This window comes from Podarcis filfolensis (genome assembly GCF_964270895.1).
Source record: "Podarcis filfolensis genome assembly, chromosome: 15".
NCBI classification, from domain to species: Eukaryota; Metazoa; Chordata; class Lepidosauria; order Squamata; family Lacertidae; genus Podarcis; species Podarcis filfolensis.
In genome coordinates, this window is record NC_139618.1 from 33,232,100 (window position 1) to 33,251,092 (window position 18,993).

Below are 18,993 nucleotides of genomic sequence, written 5' to 3' on the forward strand. Positions count from 1 at the left end.
CCATACACCTGAGACCAGCCAAGGCAAAGCTGATTTCAGCATCTGATAGAGCAGAGATGTGTCAAGGAAAAGGAAAAAGAAAGCCCTGTTTTGCATACAATCTGCACATGCTAATTTACATGTATGGTGGCAAAGTGAGAAATGCTATAATTTAAACTGGCATTCATATCAACATAGGGGTAAAGACCATGAGCAGTTGCCTCTGTGCCTCCCCTATCTACTATCTGCCAGGGAGCAACTTCGGGGCCTCTGCTGATCCTATCAATGGTTCTGTACAGTGGTACCTCGGGTTAAGTACTTAATTCATTCCGGAGGTCCATTCTTAACCTGAAACTGTTCTTAACCTGAAGAACCACTTTAGCTAATGGGGCTTCCTGCTGCTGCCGTGCCACCAGAGCACGAGTTCTGTTCTCATCCTGAAGCAAAATTTTTAACCCGAGGTACTATTTCTGGGTTAGCGGAGTCTGTAACCTGAAGCGTATGTAACCCGAGGAACCACTGCATCTTTAAACGAGACTTAGATCAGGCAGCTGTTCAACAACAACAGCAATTTATTATTTATACCCCACCCATCTGGCTGGGTTTCCCCAGCCACTCTGGGCAGCTCCCAAGAGAATATTAAAAACACGACAAAACATCAAACATTAAAAACTTCCCTAAACAGGGCTGCCTTCAGATGTCTTTTAAAAGTCAGATAGTTTATTTCCTTGACCTCTGATGGGAAGGCGTTCCAGAGGGTGGGCGCCACGACAGAGAAGGTCCTCTGCCTGGTTCCATGGTTCCCTCGGAGCTGGACCTCAGTGTCCGGGCTGAACGATGGGGGTGGAGACGCTCCTTCAGGTATGGGTCAAGGCCATTTAGGGCTTTAAAGGTCAGCACCAACACTTTGAATTGTGCTCAGAAACATACTGGGAGCCACTGCAGGTCTTTCAGGACCAGTGTTACATGGTCCTGGTGGCCACTCCCAGTCACCAGTCTAGCTGCCGCATTCTAGATTAGTTGTAGTTTCTGGGTCACATTCAAAGGTAGCCCACATAGAGTGCATTGCAGTAGTCCAAGCGGGACCGTTCTCCAACACTCTTTAAACAATGCTATCTATAAAGCCGGGTGCATGGTCACCCTATCGAGTGCTAACAAATATAAGACATACCAAATCTCCTCCATTGACTTCACCATCCATACTGATGATCAAAATGGGGTACCATCATTCAAAACACAGATATGGTGTTTGGTGATCTCTGTGCAGCAGCATAAACTTCTTTCAGCTCCAGCTGCAGGTCCTCCAAGGTGGCCACAGAGCAATACTGTCCTTTATTCCCACCTTCCTACAGAACAGGACAAATATTTGCAGATAGCTTACCAAGAACAGAATGGAGAGCATGCGTTTTATCTTTGGATAATGTTATCAAGATTCTTTTTTTATATATATAAATATTTATTAGTGTTTTACAGAAAAAGTAGAGATTTACAGAATGAAAAAAAAACCACAAAAAAGGATAAACAATAAAAAAAGAAAACACAAAAAATACAAAAATTCATACAAAAAACAAATAGTTAGAGAAGAAGTTAACAAACAAATCCATTTTTTTTATATCTTTAAATTCATATGCTTGTTTCCTTGACCTCCTCACACCTCCCCCCTTTGTACTCCCATTTACATAATCAGTTCAGCAAATTCTTACCCTTTTTCATTTATCTAAACTTTATATCATAACATATTATAACTCAATATTTTCGTCCATTTTATCAATACTTTTTTTACATATTCTTGTTAACTTTTGTTGCTAATTACCACTTATTGCCAATCCAAACATAATTTTAACATTCATTAATTTTACAGTATTTCTGAAGATAGTCTTTAAATTTCTTCCAGTCTTCTTCCACCAACTCTTCTCCCAGGTCTCGGATTCTGCCAGTCATTTCCGCCAATTCCATATAGTCCATCAGCTTCATCTGCCACTCTTCCAGGGTGGGTAGCTCTTGTGTCTTCCAATACTTTGCGATAAGTATTCTTGCTGCTGTTGTTGCGTACATAAAGAAAGTTCTATCCTTCTTTGGTACCAATTGGCCGACTATGCCCAAGAGAAAGGCCTCTGGCTTCTTAAGGAAAGTATATTTAAATACCTTTTTCATTTCATTATATATCATCTCCCAGAAAGCTTTAATCTTTGAGCATGTCCACCAAAGGTGAAAGAATGTACCTTCATTTTCCTTACACTTCCAAGATTTATTATCGGGCAAATGATATATTTCTGCAAGCTTGACTGGTGTCATGTACCACCTGTATATCATTTTCATAATATTCTCTCTTAGGGCATTACATGCCGTAAATTTCATACCTGTGGTCCACAACTGTTCCCAGTCAGCAAACATAATGTTATGACCGACATCTTGTGCCCATTTAATCATAGCAGATTTAACTGTTTCATCCTGCGTGTTCCATTTTAGCAGCAAGTTATACATTCTTGAAAGTGTTTTAGTTTTGGGTTCTAACAATTCAGCTTCCAATTTTGATTTTTCCACCTGGAAGCAAATTTTTATATCCGAATTATAGGCCTCTCTTATTTGAAAGTAATGAAGCCAATCTCGCACCTTGTCTTTTAATTTCTCGAAACTCTGCAATTTCAGTTTGTCTCCTTCTTGTTCCAATATTTCCCAATATTTCGGCCATTTGGCCTCCATATTGGACTTTTTCAGTGCCTTTGCTTCCATTGGTGACAACCACCTTGGGGTTTTATTCTCCAATAAGTCTTTGTATCTTATCCAAACATTAAACAATGCTTTCCTGACAATATGGTTTTTGAATGCTTTGTGAGCTGTAACCTTGTCGTACCACAAATATGCATGCCACCCAAAAACATTATTAAAACCTTCTAAGTCCAAAATGTCTGTGTTCTCAAGAAGCAGCCATTCTTTCAGCCAGCAAAATGCGGCCGATTCATAATAAAGTTTAAGGTCTGGCAGGGCAAATCCACCTCTTTCTTTTGCATCAGTTAGTATTTTAAATTTTATTCTGGGCTTCTTGCCCTGCCAGACAAATCTAGAAATGTCTCTCTGCCACTTCTTGAAACAGTCCATCTTGTCCAAAATTTGCAAAGATTGAAACAAAAATAACATTTTTGGCAATACATTCATCTTTATAGCCGCAATTCTGCCCAACAAGGAAAGCTTCAAATTTGACCATATCTCTAAATCTTTTTTCACTTCTATCCAACATTTCTCATAGTTATCTTTAAATAAGTTTAAGTTCTTAGCAGTCATGTTAACCCCCAAATATTTAACTTTCTTTACTAATGTTAGGCTTGTCTCCTTCTGAAACCTTTCCTTCTCAATCGGTGTTAAATTTTTCTCAAGAACTTTAGTTTTTGACTTGTTCAACTTAAATCCTGCCACCTGACCAAATTCTTGAATCAATTCCAAAACTCTTTTCGTACTAGATTCTGGCTCCTGTAATGTTAAAACTAGGTCATGCATGCATACACACACTATTTCTGTGACTATAATTTGTTTTATATTTCTGAAATCCTGGGTTTGAGGGCTGCCTAGTCCATGAAATCAGGAGGCATTTCTATGCAAGGCTGAAAAGTAGGGAAAAAAGTAGATAGAGCCTCTATCTGCCTTGCACGCAGAAGGGTCCCAGGTTGAATTCCTGGCATCTTATTTGGCAATCTCATAGCCAAGTAAGATTGTCCTCCATGAGCACGGTTTTAACAGTGAGCCAAGGCTAATTCTGAATCCACATGTCCTTCCATAGTGGGGACATAGGTTTCCAGGCAGTAGTTGATCACAGTGAGGATTTACCAAGCATGCTTTCCTCTTAGCACATTTCTCCCTTTTGTCCTGAGTTCAAGCATCTTCAAAGCCCGTGACACCTTTGGTAGAGGCTGTTCTCCAATTGGAGCACTTGCAGGCCAGTGTTTCCCAGTTGTCTGTGTTTATACTACATTTTTTTAGATTTGCCTTGGGAGTCTTTAAACCTCTTTTGTTGACCACCAGCATTACACTTTCCATTTTAAAGTTTGTCATAGAGTAGTTGCTTTGGATGATAATCAGGCATCCGCACAACATGACCAGTCCAACGAAGTTGATGTTGAAGAATCATTGCTTCTACACTGGTGATCTTTGCTTCTTCCAGTACACTGGCATTAGTTCGCCTGTCTTCCCAAGTGATGTGTAAAACTTTTCAGAGACACCGTTGATGGAATCTTTTGAGGAGGAGATGGCGTTTATAAGTGGTCCGTGTTTCACAAGCATACAGTATGGTTGGTAGTACAATAACTTTGTAAACAAGTATTTTGGTTTCCCTGCGAATGTCCCGGACCTCAAACACTCTGCACTTCAAGTGGGAGAAAGCTGAACTCGCAGAGCTCAGGCGATGCTGGATTTTGGCATTGGATGCCAAATTCCTGGCATATCTAGGTAGGGATGGGAAACTAAATTGGCCAGCGGGTCTGACTTGGCATAAGGCTGTTTCCTATGTTCTTAGGAATACAAACTACAGTGGTACCTCGGGTTAAGTACTTAATTTGTTCTGGAGGTCCGTTCTTAACCTGAAACTGTTCTTAACCTGAAGCACCACTTTAGCTAATGGGGCCTCCCGCTGTTGCCGCACAATTTCTGTTCTCATCCTGAAGCAAAGTTCTTAACCCGAGGTACTATTTATGGGTTAGCGGAGTCTGTAACCTGAAGCATCTGTAACCCGAGCTACCGCTGTACATATATCCCAGAGGGTTGGCTGTATGGTATTTAGTCATTTGCAGCAAAAACACGAAAGAGTCTTGTGTTACCTTAAAATGCATTATGGCATAAGTTTTTATAGACTAATGCTCAGTTCATCTTGTAGGGAGTATGATCCTCATTTGTCAAGTGAATGGTGTAAAGAGGCAAAGAAGAGGAGATTAGAGTTAAATGCGAATGGAATGCGATTCTGTTGTTGTTGCTGCTGCTGCTTCATTATCTAATGTTTATTGGATGGATTTCCCCCCTAAATTGATTTTTGAATTCTGAATTTATTGTTATTCACGTTTTATACTGTATTTATGCTGTTTTTTGTTGCATCAATTAAGTGTTTTAAATTTGTTGTTAGCTGCCCTGAGCCCGGTTTTCTGAACCGGGAAGGGCGGTGTATAAATAAAAATTTATTATTATTATTATTATTATTATTATTATTATTATTATTTAACCTGAAGGTCTCAAGGACAAGTACTTAACAGACAAGTCAGTATTAACCCCACACATCAACAGTTAACTAAAAACGATCACACATTCAAACCTCAAATGTAAACCTCAAACCTCAACCCAAGCTCGCACGAAAGAAGTGACTGCTATATAAAATAGCAGACTGAACCAAAAGCAGCCACAACAGGAGAGAGATAAGAAGAGGAGTAGCATTCAGATGCAGAGAAAAGTCTTGGTCTGGTGTGGAAAAGATATCAGCATTGGCACCAGGCCCTTGGGGGTAGCCATGGGGAGACATGACATTGCTCTGTACTTGTGGGAATTTTTACCTCCTAGCCTTCTGTTTGTGTTTCTGGGTGAAATAATAAGAATGTGCTCACACTAGAACACAGTAAAGTTGCCCCCCCCCCCATGTGTTTCACAGCTTTTCCCTAGCTGTTTTCCTAAACATGTCTTCAAGAACTGCCTCTCTCCATAGGAACCTACCTGGACCCTGAGATCATCATCTTTGTGTGCCTCCTCCACAAGAGGTCCAGAGGATGCCAACATGAGAACGGGCCTTTTCTGTGGTGGCTCCATCTGTGGAATGCTCTCCCCAGGGAAGTTCACCTGGCGCCTTCATTGAGGCACCAGGCAAAAACATTCCTATTTAACCAGGCCTTTGGCCGATTGACATCCAATGTTCTCTTAAATGTGTTGTGGAGGGGGGGGGGTATTGGTTTGGTTTTTTGTTTGTATTTTTTATTATGTATTTGGTGGTTTTTAATATTGTAATCATATGTTGTGAACTGCCCTGAGATTTTACAAATTTAATAAATTACCGTAATTAATTAAAATAAAATAAACATGTCAGAATCGTTTCTGTTTGTGCGCACACCAGGGGGTGCTGACAGGCAAGGATGCTTTTAGCATGTGCAAAGCTCTTCACCTATTGGCTAGAGATGGGTTGCCATGTGTCCTCTTTCTCGTGGGTATGGAAAATGAGAGTCGTCATAGCGATTGATGGTTAAAAGTAAAAGTCACAAAACAACAACAAATCTCTGGTTACGTGAAACATATTTAATAAACACACAAGACGTAACCGGCTGTGTGTTTGAAAAAATAATATATACTATTCATTGTACTGAATTGTAGATTTCAACGGAAGTAGTTCATAAAGTTCAACGAAGAAAGGAGAAGACCCAGTGGATCAGTTCATTCTCTAATCAGTTTATGCATAAGGTCCACATATGGGAAAGTGTCTATTCCACCTGTCTGTTCACAGAGTCCAACAATCCACACAAAAGGCTGTTGCAGTTCCACAGAATCCTTTCACAGAGTCTAAGACAAGGATTTCCGGAATATTAGCCTTGTTTCGCCGTCCTGGGCTTCATCAGTAGAACAGGCTCATATATGATATCACAGGGCAGTGGATCTTATAGCATAGTAGTCTCACATAGTAGTTTCACATATATGGACCTTATGTATAAACTGACAAACTGATTCAATACAATGAATAGTATATATTATTTTATCAAACGTACAGCCACTTACGTCTTGTGTGTTTATTAAAAGTAAAAGTCGGCAAATGTGTCCTCTTTTCTGCTCTTCAAAAATGGCAACCCTCCAATGGGTGTGGAGATGGTTTGAAAAACAATGCATCAAACAGTAGCATTACACTGCTTGGTACCTCAAATCACCCAGACCCTGTGCTTGGCATCCAAGGCTCTCCATTCCTTGAGAGGTTCCAAGTTTGACAACATGAGAACAAGCCTTGGTGGCTTCCCATCTGTGGAATGCTCTCCACAGAGAGGCTCGGTAAAAGCCGTTCCCCAGTGGAATGGGCTCCTTTGGGAAGTGGTGGATTCTTCTTCATTGGAGGTTGGGTGGCCATCTGCAAAGGTGGATCTAGGGGAGCGTAACCAATTCGGTCACCCTGGGTGGAGATCTTCTGGGCTGCTGCAGCAAGCACCACAACTATGAAGTCCAATGGAGCGTGAGAAGGAGGTGGGGAGGCACCGGACATTTGCATTGCCCAGGGCGCCACTAAAATTCGAGATGCTAAGCTTTTGAATTATGGTGCTGGAGGAGACCCTTGAGAGTCCCATGGACTGCAAGAAGATCAAACCTCTCCATTCTTAAGGAAATCAGCCCTGAGTGCTCACTGGAAGGACAGATCCTGAAGCTCCAATACTTTGGCCACCTCATGAGAAGACCCTGGAAAAGACCCTGATGCTGGGAAAGATGGAGGGCACAAGGAGAAGGGGACGACAGAGGACGAGATGGTTGGACAGTGTTCTTGAAGCTACCAACATGAGTTTGACCAAACGGCGGAAGGCAGTGGAAGACAGGAGTGCCTGGCGTGCTCTGGTCCATGGGGTCACAAAGAGCCGGACACGACTAAACAACAACAAGGTCTGACACTACCATCTGTCAGGGATTCTTTAGCTGCGTTGCCTGCACTGAAGGGGGTTCGACTTCCTTCCAACTCTACAATTCTATGATCCTATGAACAAATTCCTAAGCAAACAAAACGAGAAAAAGCGTGTTGCGCTGCAGGCAAAATTAGATTGCTTAGCAAATGAAGCAAGGAATAAAAGTTGCCAGCGTCGATTTCTGACGCTGAGGACAACACCAAAAAAGGCTCTCGCTTTTCCGAGGCAAGGCGGCTGGTGGTGCTCAAAAGCATCCGAGCAGAAACCTGACAGCCATTCCCGGGGGCGCAGTTGCCGCCTCCCCGCCTTGGCTCTGCGCTCGGGCGCGCAGCATGTGATTCCGGGCCGGCCGGAGCCAGGGGAGGGGCTGCCGGGGCGGCCTCTTCCTTCTCCCGCTTAGCCCTGCCCGTGCCGGGGCGGGGAGGCTGCCTGAATCACGGGCATCATGTGCCCGATGCCCGGGCTCCAGCGGGGCATTTAAATGCCAGCGGGCGCCGGGCCCGGAGCAGCGCCAGCTTCCGCCACCATCTCCGCTGCCGGCCCGAAGCAGACGCCCGGCCTGATCCATCTCGTCCGGAGAGAGACGATTGCGCGCTCCTCGACCGGGTCCTGCTTCGCGTCCGTCGCCGCGCTGTGCGCCCTCGCCGAGACCGCTCGCCATGAGAGCCATCCCCGCGCCCGGGATCCGCTTCCTGCGCTCCTTCTCCAGGGACAGCTGGTAAGAAAGGGCAATCCGGGCCTCGCCTTGCCGGGCCGGCTGCTGCTTGGGGCGCCCTCGGGACCGGCGCCGCGGCGCGCCACGCCTAAGCTCGGTTTGGAGAGGTCCCCTGTCGGTGCTGGCGAGGGCGCTTTTCTTGATCCTCTCTCGCCTTCCTCCATTGGCTCAGCGACGGAGGGTGGAGAAAGAGAGGGCTTTATTTTGCAGCTGGGGTGACAACCCCCCCCCCCCCGCATGGGTTTGGGAATCTGGCTTTAGGCTTGGAATCGAGCCGGCCTGGAGAGGGGGGAAGAGTGTTTGCTGCATCCTCCTCCTGATTCAAGGGTTTGGTTTTTGCTTTCTTTCTTTTCTTTTTCCTTTGTGTGTGTGTGTGGCGGTGGTGGTAGTTTATCTCTAACTGGTGGGAAAAAAAAGCACGCTGACTCAGAGAAACAAAGCCCAGCTGTGTGTAGAGAAATGCCGCAGAGAGGCTTCTGGCTGGCTGCAGCTCAGCGGCGCGCAGCACGTGCCCTGCATGCAAAAAGGCTTCAGGGTTCAGCGCCAGCATCTCCAGGTAGCGTTGGAAAGGACAGGCGGTGCAGACAATAGCGAGCGAGATGGGGCTGCCTGGCTGGGTTCATTTGCAGACACACAAGGCCCTTTGAAGCCTCTCTTTTCCCTCAAAAGAATTCTGGGTGCTGCTGCTTACCCCTCACAGAGTGGCAGTGCACGGGCAGATGCTGGCGATATGGTTTACCTATCTATTTTTATTGTATTTTGTTCATTCCAGAATTTGAACAGCTCTGCAATAAATAAATAAGTGTGTGTGTAGAGAGAGAGAGAGAGAACGCAGTGTAAGAAAATAGAAGATAATGTCAAGAACATTATGTTAAGAACATGAAACTAGCAGGAATTAAAAACTGCAGGAATAAAATGGACTAATAACTTGGAGTGGCCTGAGGGGAAAGAAATGTTTTCAACCAACAGCCAAAACATAATGTTGGGGCTTGCATTCTTTCTAGAAAGAGAATTTTGGAGAACTGGTGCCACAGTGCTGAAAGCAAGATTGCAGTGCACTTGGTGGCAAATTTATTTGTTCTGTAAAGTGAGCTGCTAAAGTGGATGAGTTACAGCCACTAAGGCTCACCTGCCTCGCAAGGTTGTTGAGAGAAGGAACACCCTGTATGCTGCCTTGAGCTCCCTGGGCTATAAATATAAATGATTTGTGGAGAGATAGGAAACCTGTGGCCCCCCAGATGTTGCTGGACTATAACTCCCATCATCCCTGACCACTGGCTGTGCAGGGATGGGAGTTGTAGTCTAGCAAATCCCAGGTTCCCCAAAATGTTTGACTGGCTTTTGTAGGAAAGATACTAAAATCTGGATACTAAAATCTTGAAGACCTCTGCATGAGGGTTTTCCATTTGCAATCCAAATGGGATTTCCATTCTTCTGCAACATTTTTCCAGATATATTTCTCCACAGGAATTTTTCTAAAGTAGATGCAAAACGTAGCAGTGGAACCAGCCCAGAGTTGTGACAGAGTTAATTTTGGAAGCATTTAGATCTACAATCCTAAATTATTCTTAAAACTGAGCCTTAAAACTGAGCGGTATGCTGCTGTTACTCCATCCATTTACACTTCAAAGTTATCATTTTGCAGATTGGTCCGCGTTGTATCAGCTTCTTGCTGGTTTCAGAAGTACTTTGTCAAAACCTCTCATTGCTAGTTTATACGAGTACCCAGGGCTTGCATTTTCACTTTTTCATAATTTATTTTCCGTATTTATAGATGGCCTTTTCAGGCTGCCCCTCTCACGGTAGCTCCCAGCATGTTAAAAACAATCTAAGTAATAAAAGCATAACAATAAAAAACACAACAACAAACCTAACAATCCTCAAAGCAATTTTATAAAAAACATCAGTAGACTCAAATAATACAAGTGTAAAAGCAAACAGAAAAAAAATTGGGAACAGAAAAATACCAACATAAAAATCAATTTAAAGCAGTTTGGGTTTTTTGTTTTTTAAAAAAATCTTAAGCAGGGAGCTCCATGGGCATGGGGCAATCACAAAGAAGGCCCTGTGTTCTGTGGCAGCCATTATAATGCTTCTTGGTGTCAAACCAACAAACAGGGCCCTCAGGGGCTAAGCCTAAGCCTCGGACAGGTTTATACAAATAGTCCTTCAAGTATTTTAAGGCAGGGTTGGGGAACCTGTGCTTGTCCTGATGTTGTTGGACTACAACTCACTTTCATCACCAACCACTGGTAATGCTGACTGGGGCTAATGGAAGTTAAGAGTCCAGCCACATCTGGAGAACCACAGGTTCTCTGTTCCTGGTTTAGAGCTTTGAACCATCACCACTTTAAGTTGGGCCCAGAATTGAAGGAGCTGATGCAAAGTAAACTTTGCCTGCTGTGCTTGAGTCAGCTACATTTTATCTCGCTCACGCAGGTGTTGAAAGGAAAATAAGTTCAGGCTGATTGTATGGGACTGGAAGAGGCTCTTGTGTTTACCTGGCTTCACTTAATCTTGAGAGGATATCACATCACCTGCAAGAGACTATCTAAATCTCAGTTTAATTACTCCAAGCCGCAGGGGTTATACTGCCTTCCTTGGGAAGCAGTTGCAGACATTTCCTAACAGAAATTACACTTCGATCTTTTGAGGTCCAATTGCTACACTGTGTGACCCACATGATTCAGTTTTCAGTCGTGTGTTTGCAACACTGAATAGTTCCACCCCCACATGTTTCTGTATGCCATTGTTCAGTAATCAGGTCATCTCACTGCAGCGCCGTTTTACAAAATGAATAGAATAAGCTTCCAATGAATATACACAAGCAGAACACTTTGGGACTAGCCAAGGCATTTTGCATCCTTTTGGGGTTGTTGTTTTTTTGTAAGTACGTAACTTTCTTCTAATTTCTACGTGGATATTCATTTCTTGATGCTTGCAGGGTCAAAGCAATAACTTGCATTTGTGAATGAATCTCTGCAGGTGAAACACACCCGACTCCGTCCATTCCATACCAGACACTGTTTTTCTGTGGGGGTTTTTGCACGCTAATCTGCAAGAGAGCAAGTTGTACCGGTGTTGCTTTCAAATGCTAGCACCCCAGTTGGGGTGGCCCTGTGCCTTACCTTACAGAGGATAGTCCTTTACCTTTATCTGAAGGGCTGTTAGAGGGAAGTCCTCTATTTGAATTTTTCATCAGGTCCTCATCTGGTTTAAAGATAACGCATCGCAAGGAGGACGGGCCCTTTAAATTGCCCATCCACAATCAGCAGCTGAACACCAGACTGAGCAGACAAATGGATCACCTAATCCCAGCCATCCCTGCTTTTCGATTCAGATTATTCCCCTCTAAATTTGCATCTAAAAGGGACATGGGTGGCACTGTGGTCTAAACTACAGAGCCTAGGGCTTGCCAATCAGAAGGTCGGTGGTTCAAATCCCTGCGATGGGGTGAGTTCCCGTTGTTCGGTCCCAGCGCCTGCCAACCTAGCAGTTTGAAAGCATACCAGTGCAAGTAGATAAATAGGAACCATTCTGGCGGGAAGGTAAACGGCGTTTCCGTGTGCTGCTCTGGTTCGCTTAGTCATGCTGGCCACATGACCCGGAAGCTGTACCCCGGCTCCCTTGGCCAATAAAGCGAGATGAGCGCTGCAACCCCAGAGTCATCTGCAACTGGACCTAACGGTCAGGGGTCCCTTTACCTTTAAATTTGCATCTATATTAGCATGTGCAGGTTTTATGGAAATCAGTGCCCTCTTTCCCCTCTTGTTCATCAATGTAAAAGCAGCTGCCCATGCCCTGAACTATACTTGTGGTTGATTCCAGCAGTCTTCAAGTTAGTCAAGAATATAAGAGGAGCTTGTTGGGTCAGGCTAGTGACCCATCTAATCTGGCATTCTTCATCACAGTGGCCAACCAGATGCCTGCAGGATTCAAGCACAAGAGCACAAGCACAAGATCTTGTGACTCCCAACAACTGGCATTCGGAAGCATTCCTGCCTCTCTCTGACTGTGGAGACAGAGCAGATTCATCCTGACTAGTGAGGGGATGCAGGTGGCACTGTGGTCTAAACCACTGAGCCTCTTGGGCTTGTTGATCGGAAGGTCAGTGGTTCAAATCCCCCCCGATGGAATTAGCTCCTGTTGCTTTTCCCCCACCAACACTAAATGATTCTTTTTTGAAAAAGGCATTGGTAGAAACAATCATATTAAGAGGGAGTATCAGTCAAAGACTCCCTTAAGTAAATTATTCTTTCCTGCTTTTGCAAAAGTAAAGCTATTCCAAATCTTGGGTGCTTCCCCCGCCATGGTTCTGGCAGCAGAGAAATCTTTCGCAGGGCCTCCAATGGTGAGTGAAATTGCCAATCAAGCTTATATGAAGGAAGGCAACTCTTGAGAAGAAAAGGAAAAAAATGCAATTCAAGCAAAAATTCTAGAAGGAAGTAAGAAAAACAAAAACAAAATCCTGAAGAAGACAACTAAAACAAAACTTTACAAGCTAGGCCAAAGGCATGTTAAATAAAAAAATGTGAGAAGAGGCCTCTTGCATCAGACCAAAAGCCCATTTAGCTCAGGGTTCTGCTTTCTATAGTGGCCAACCAGACATTTATGCAAAGCCTAGGAGCAGGACACGAGAGCTCTGCTAGTGCTCCCCAGCAGCTGAGGGCAGTAGCCAAGAAAAGGAGTTTGGCTGGTGCAAGAACTTTTGTCTCTGCAACAAGACTTCCCTTCCCCTGCACCCCTTAAATCTGTTTTGGGGTTACACCCTACCCCTCTAGAGCAGATTTGGAGATGGTGCGCAGAGAGGAAGGAGAGAGAGAAGTTCCATTCTCCATCATGCCCGTGGGAATCCTTCTGCTAAGGGAAGTACTTGGAAGTATGCGGGTGGCGCTGTGGTCTAAACCTCTGAGCCTCTTGGGCTTGCCGATCAGAAGATCGGCGGTTCGAATCCCCACGACAGGGCGAGCTCCCGTTGCTTTGTCCCAGCTCCTGCCAACCTAGCAGTTCGAAAGCATGCCAGTGCAAGTAGATAAATAGGTACCACTGCGGTGGGAAGGTAAATGGTGCTTCTGTGCACTCTGGTTTCTATCACGGTGTTCTGTTGTGCCAGAAGCGGTTTAGTCATGCTGGCCACATGACCTGGAAAGCTGTCTGTGGACAAACACCAGCTCCCTCGGCGTGAAAGCGAGATGAGCGCCACAACCCCATAGTCAGCTTTGACTGGATCTAACCATCCAGGGGTCCTTGACCTTGACCTTTTGGTTGGATTCTACTGTGGTTATCCTGGAAAGAGCACATTGCCATCATGCCCAGTAGCCACTGTTTGCTTTATTCTGATTTCTAAAGGCAGACTGGCAGAGAACTGACAAACACAGAATTCCACAAAGTCCAAATGCATTATTAACACATGCACACAAACACACACATTCCTCCCCTCAGGTAATGGAGGTCATCTTGCAGATGTTTTCTGCCATGACCTCTTCCTTGCCAAGCAGTGCTTTCCAAGACTTTATTTCCTTCCAGCATTCTTTGCCTGTACACATGGCGGCCGGCTGCTCTCCTCCTTGTCTGCCGCTCCTTCATTTCAGAATCCTTTAAAGTGATTTGTTAGGACATCCTCCAGATGACCAGTTGGTTCATTTTAAAGTGGTGGTGATGGGATTCAGATCCAGGGACCGAGCAGAGCCTTCAGGGCAAAGCCTTCATTGCATCCTCAATGCATTGGCCTGGCTGGAATGTGTCCTTAACCCCCCATATTGCCTCTTGCTCTGCACAGAGGACAGGGAGGTGTGTGTGTGTGTGTGTGTGTGTGTGTGTGTGTGTAAACTACACTACTGCACAAAGGTAAAAAAATACATGCATTGGTCTGCCCACATTTGCCTCCAGCTCCTCCTGCCATTGCCCTTTGGCCCTTGGACTGAAATAACGTTTCCCATCTCTGTTTTGAAGCAGCTGGACAAAGGCTCAGATAGGCAATGGTTGCTCAGAGTTGGGTTCACCACCAGAGGATTTCTCCAATTGTACGTGAGAAATAAAGAACTTACTTTAATGCGGAGGAATGAAATGGACCAGTAGCTTTGGTGACCGACTAAAGGTAAAGGTAAAGGGACCCCTGACCGTAAGGTCCAGTCACAGACGATTCTGGGGTTGCGGTGCTCATCTCACTTATTGGCTGAGGGAGCCGGCGTGCAGCTTCTGGGTCATGTGGCCAGCATGACTAAAACCGCTTCTGGCGAACCAGAGCAGTGCACGGAAACGCTGTTTACCTTCCCGCTGGAGTGGTACCTATTTATCTACTTGCACTGTGTGTTTTTGAATTGCTAGGTTGGCAGGAGCAGGGACTGAGCAACGGGAGGTCACCCCGTCGCGGGGATTTGAACCACCGACCTTCTGATCGGCAAGTCCTAGGCTCTGTGGTTTAACCCACAGCGCCACCCGCGTCCCTTGGTGACCGACTAGCCTGGCTCTATTTCTCTTCTGTTTATCATGTATGGCCACCTTTGCTTTCCCCAGTCCAGATCGTCTCAATCATCCTGGGCTTTGGCTCCTTGGAGACCTGACCTGCTTTGCATCTTCCCATTAACCTACTGCCCTAATTAGAGGGAGGGAAGCCTTGAGTGTGACGCAGTGAGCTTGGTTGCTTAAGGGCCCACTCATCTGCCTAATTATGAGCCTAATTATGCCACTACCTATAAGGAAGCAGGCACAATAGAGGACAGGCCTCCTTCCTTTTAGCAGCTGGGTGCACAAGAGGTTTCGTTTTGTACAGGAGAGGTTTTGTGGCTTGGTAGGTGCAACCTGTCATCCCGGGATGACTTTAAAAGGCACCTGCTCACAGCAGACCTGTTCACTCAAGGTCCTAAGAACATTGTGCCTAAACTACATGTGATGTTGGGGTCGGTCCATCCTTAGATCTGCAGTGGCTCCTCTTTTCTTTAAAAGCAACCTTCAGGACTTTGAAGAGGGGGCATTGGATATGGGGATTTGCTGCTAGAGGAGAAGAGATTAACTCTCCCTGTGATAGTCCTCACTTTGATTTCCTCCTTCTCTGAAGGTCATATTAGCTGTGGAGGACAAAAAAAGGCAGCTATCCAGATTGTACCTAAGTTGTTGTTTTACAAACAAACAAACCCCATACTGTGGCTCACAGCAGTTTGGGGAAAGTGTTTCTGTTAGGAAAACTTACTTATTTTGTTTGCTTAAACCAGGGGTGGTGTAGTGGTTAAGAGCGGTGGACTCGTAATCTGGTGAACTGGGTTCGCATCCCCGCTCCTCCACATGCAGCTGCTGGGTGACCTTGGGCTAGTCACACTTCTCTGAAGTCTCTCAGCCTCACTCACCTCACAGAGTGTTTGTTGTGGGGGAGGAAGGGAAAGGAGAATGTTAGCCGCTTTGAGACTCCTTAAAGGTAAAGGGTAAAGGGACCCCTGACCGTTAGGTCCAGTTGTGGACGACTCTGGGGTTGCAGTGCTCATCTCGCTTTACTGGCCAAGGGAGTCAGCGTACAGCTTCCGGGTCATGTGGCCAGCATGACTAAGCCGCTTCTGGAGAACCAGAACAGCGCACGGAAACACTGCTTACCTTCCCGCTGGAGTGGTACCTGTTTATCTACTTGCACTTTGACGTGCTTTTGAACTGCTAGGTTGGCAGGAGCAGGGACTGAGCAACGGGAGCTCACCCCGTCACGGGGTTTCGAACCGCCGACCTTCTGATTGGCAAGCCCTAGGCTGTGTTTTAACCCACAGCGCCACCCGCGTCCCTTTTTGGAGACTCCTTAGGGTAGTGATAAAGCGCGATATCAAATCCAAATTTTTCTTCTTCTTCTTCTTCTTCTTCTTCTTCTTCTTCTTCTTCTTCGGCCCTCCAGGCTGCAGCTCCCATCATCCCTGACCACTGACCACCTTGTTGGCTGGGGCTGATGCAAGTTCCCTGACATCTGGAGGTCTTCAGGCCATTTAGATAGGTTCCCATTTCAATGTGAACTGAATCAGATTTCTCCCCCACCCCTACCTGTAACTCAGTGTCTGAGGAAGCCGTTTCCATAGATGGCGCCTCACTGAATCACAGCCACCGAGCTTCGAAAGAAATAGTCATAGCTGGATAAGTTTCCATGTTCTTACTGAAGCTGGGCTCTTGATGAGTCGCAATCAAGAAGCATTTTTGGGGAGGCGGGGTGGAATTATGTTATGCATCCTGGTTTTTTGCAAATGTTGCTGGAGGAGAGGGGGAATATTTTGTGAGTGCAGAAGTGAGCTGAGGGCAGGGTGGATAAAAATCAATGATTTTTTTTAAAAAAATCAAAAAATCATATATTTTTATTTAAATCAGATTTATTTTTATTTATATTGATTTTTTTTATTTAAATTGGATTTTTAAAATAAAATGCTTTTGGAAGAAAATATCTTTCCTAAGGTAGTTTTCTATTTAAGTTACATTATACTCCAAAGGCCAACAGGAAATAAGGATTTGTTTTAAGTTTTTCATGTGTGCTGAAAATCAGTCTAAGGTTTTTGTTGTTTTTGTTTTTGTTTTAAAAAACGTTTAACCACATCAGTTAACAAACATGGATACATCTGCTATAATGTTATTGTTTTAGCTAAATAAATTGTTATTAAGGAAATGAATATTTTTATCCTGCCAATAAAGTACAGCAGAAAAGTTGTCCAAATATAAACAGTTAACTTATTAAACCTCACACTAATTTCATAATTATCTGCTTATGTATTTCTAATAATATAACCAAATCAGTAATTTTTGTTATAACTGTAAAAACTACTCTGAAATTTTATTATTTCAAAAATAAAACCTTCATCTGGTTGTAAATATTAAGATTATACCAGTAGGGATGCCTTTCTGTAAAAAAAAAAAAGAGCTTTTCCCACGTCACTCCCCATTGACTATCAGCATCTGTGACGCTTCTTGGTTAAACATCCAACAGACTTATTGCTCTGCCTTAATCCCCAGCGATTTGTTAGCCTCTGAATGTGTGCGGGGAGTCCCTTCCCAAGGAAGGGTCAGACACAGGAGCAGGGAACCTCTCCAGATGTTGTGCATCTCCCACTCCCATCAGCCCCAGCTATCATTGGCCAAGGAACTGGAGCCCAGCAACATCTGGAGGACCACAAGTTCCCCATCACTGCTCCAAACTCTCTCTCTCTCTCTCTCTCTCTCTCTCTCTCTGTGTGTGTGTGTGTCTGTGTCTCCTTCTACTTATTGCTCACATTTGGTTCCCTGTAAGGTCAGCAGTCCAGCATGCAGTTAGAGAAAAACAAATATGATGGATAAGTCTTTATAGTTGGGTGGTGATGGGGGAAAGCAGGTAGGGTGACTGACAAGGATGTGCAGGAATGTTCCTTAGAGCGGATCACACTGTACCTTTTTCCTCCCACGCTTTCAACCGTTGGATTAAGCATGCTTTCTTCTGCTTATCTTGCTTGTTCTGATGCTCCCTGTCTATCTCTATGTAGATGCTTGATAGGGAAATGTCAAGTCCTGGTCGGCCTCTAGCATGGAAGGAAGGAAGGAGCACATTGCTCAGTGGCAGAGGGCATGGTTTGCAATGTGCAGGGTCCTTTGTTTAGCCATCGCATCTCCAAGGAGGGAAGAGGAAGACCTAAACACCACGAGAACTGCTGCTGGGTAGGGTAATGTGCTGAGCTACACGAACCAGTGGGCAGAAGCATCTTCCTAGGAAAGCAAGGGGTGTGTAAAGCCACAGTGATCCATGCGACGGTCAACTCCAGGCTTGACTACTGTAATTCGCTCTACGCGGGGCTGCCCTTGAAGCTGTCCCAGAAACTCCAGCGGGTGCAGAATGCTGCAGCGAGGCTCCTCATGGGATCTCTGCCATGGGAGCATATTCACCCAGTGCTTTTCAAGCTGCACGGGCTCCCGGTGGAGTACAGAGTCAGATTTAAGGTGCTGCTTTTGACCTTTAAAGCCCTTCACGGCCTAGGACCCTCGTACCTACAGGACTGCCTCTCCCGGTATGCCCCACGGAGAGCCTCAAGGCCCATAAATAGCAACACCCTAGTGGTCCCGGGCCCTAAGGAAGTTAGATTAGCTTCAACCAGAGCCAGGGCCTTTTCAACTCTGGCTCCGGCCTGGTGGAACGCTCTGCCTCATGAGACCAGGGCCCTGCAGGATCTGATTTCTTTCCACAGCGCCTGTAAGACAGAGTTGTTCCGCCTGGCCTTTGGCTTGGAGCCAATTTGATTCCCTCCCTCCCTCCCTCTCTTTCTTTTTTCTTTTCCTTTCTCCTCCTGCAATGAGGCTACATTTTAATATTTTAATGTTCCATTATTTTAATGTTGTATTTTAATTTTGTTTTTAAGTTGTAATCATTCAACTTGTTTTTATTATTGCTTGTAAGCCGCCCTGAGCCCGGCCTTGGCTGGGGAGGGCGGGGTAATAATAATAATAATAATAATAATAATAATAATTCTAAGTAGACCAATCCAGTGCAGCCCTGCATGGGCTGTTTCAATGCTGAGTTATCATTGGGGATTGGGGTGTGTGTGTGCTGCTGATCCCCAGCTGTATTTCCTGTCCAGCTGTCGCTGTAACAGCTTAGAAGAGTGCTATGAACTCTTCTGTAGCTGAGCATGATGCTGTAGCATCACATTGATCATGAAACATCCCTCCTCACCTTGCCAATGTGCAGTCCTGTTGAGGGTGATGCCA

At 45.0% G+C, this 18,993-nt stretch overlaps 1 protein-coding gene and 1 long non-coding RNA gene across 7 annotated transcripts in view; one reads left to right on the plus strand and one right to left on the minus strand.

Moving 5' to 3' along the window:
* The window catches only part of LOC310750783, a 287,025-nt gene that overhangs the window by 85,030 nt on the left and 183,002 nt on the right, over nucleotides 1-18,993 (minus strand). The gene's annotated exons all lie outside the window — the stretch shown is intronic.
* SLC37A2 (solute carrier family 37 member 2) overlaps nucleotides 7,805-18,993 on the plus strand; it is a 58,615-nt gene continuing 47,426 nt past the window's right edge. For all 6 annotated transcript variants that reach the window (XR_014542109.1, XR_014542110.1, XM_083588741.1 and 3 more), the window contains exon 1: nucleotides 7,805-8,310. Coding sequence is in view for 4 of the 6 variants with exons in the window: in XM_083588741.1 (XP_083444867.1) it covers nucleotides 8,252-8,310 (59 nt within the window). In the remaining 2 variants the exon portion in view is untranslated. The remainder of the gene's footprint in view (nucleotides 8,311-18,993) is intronic.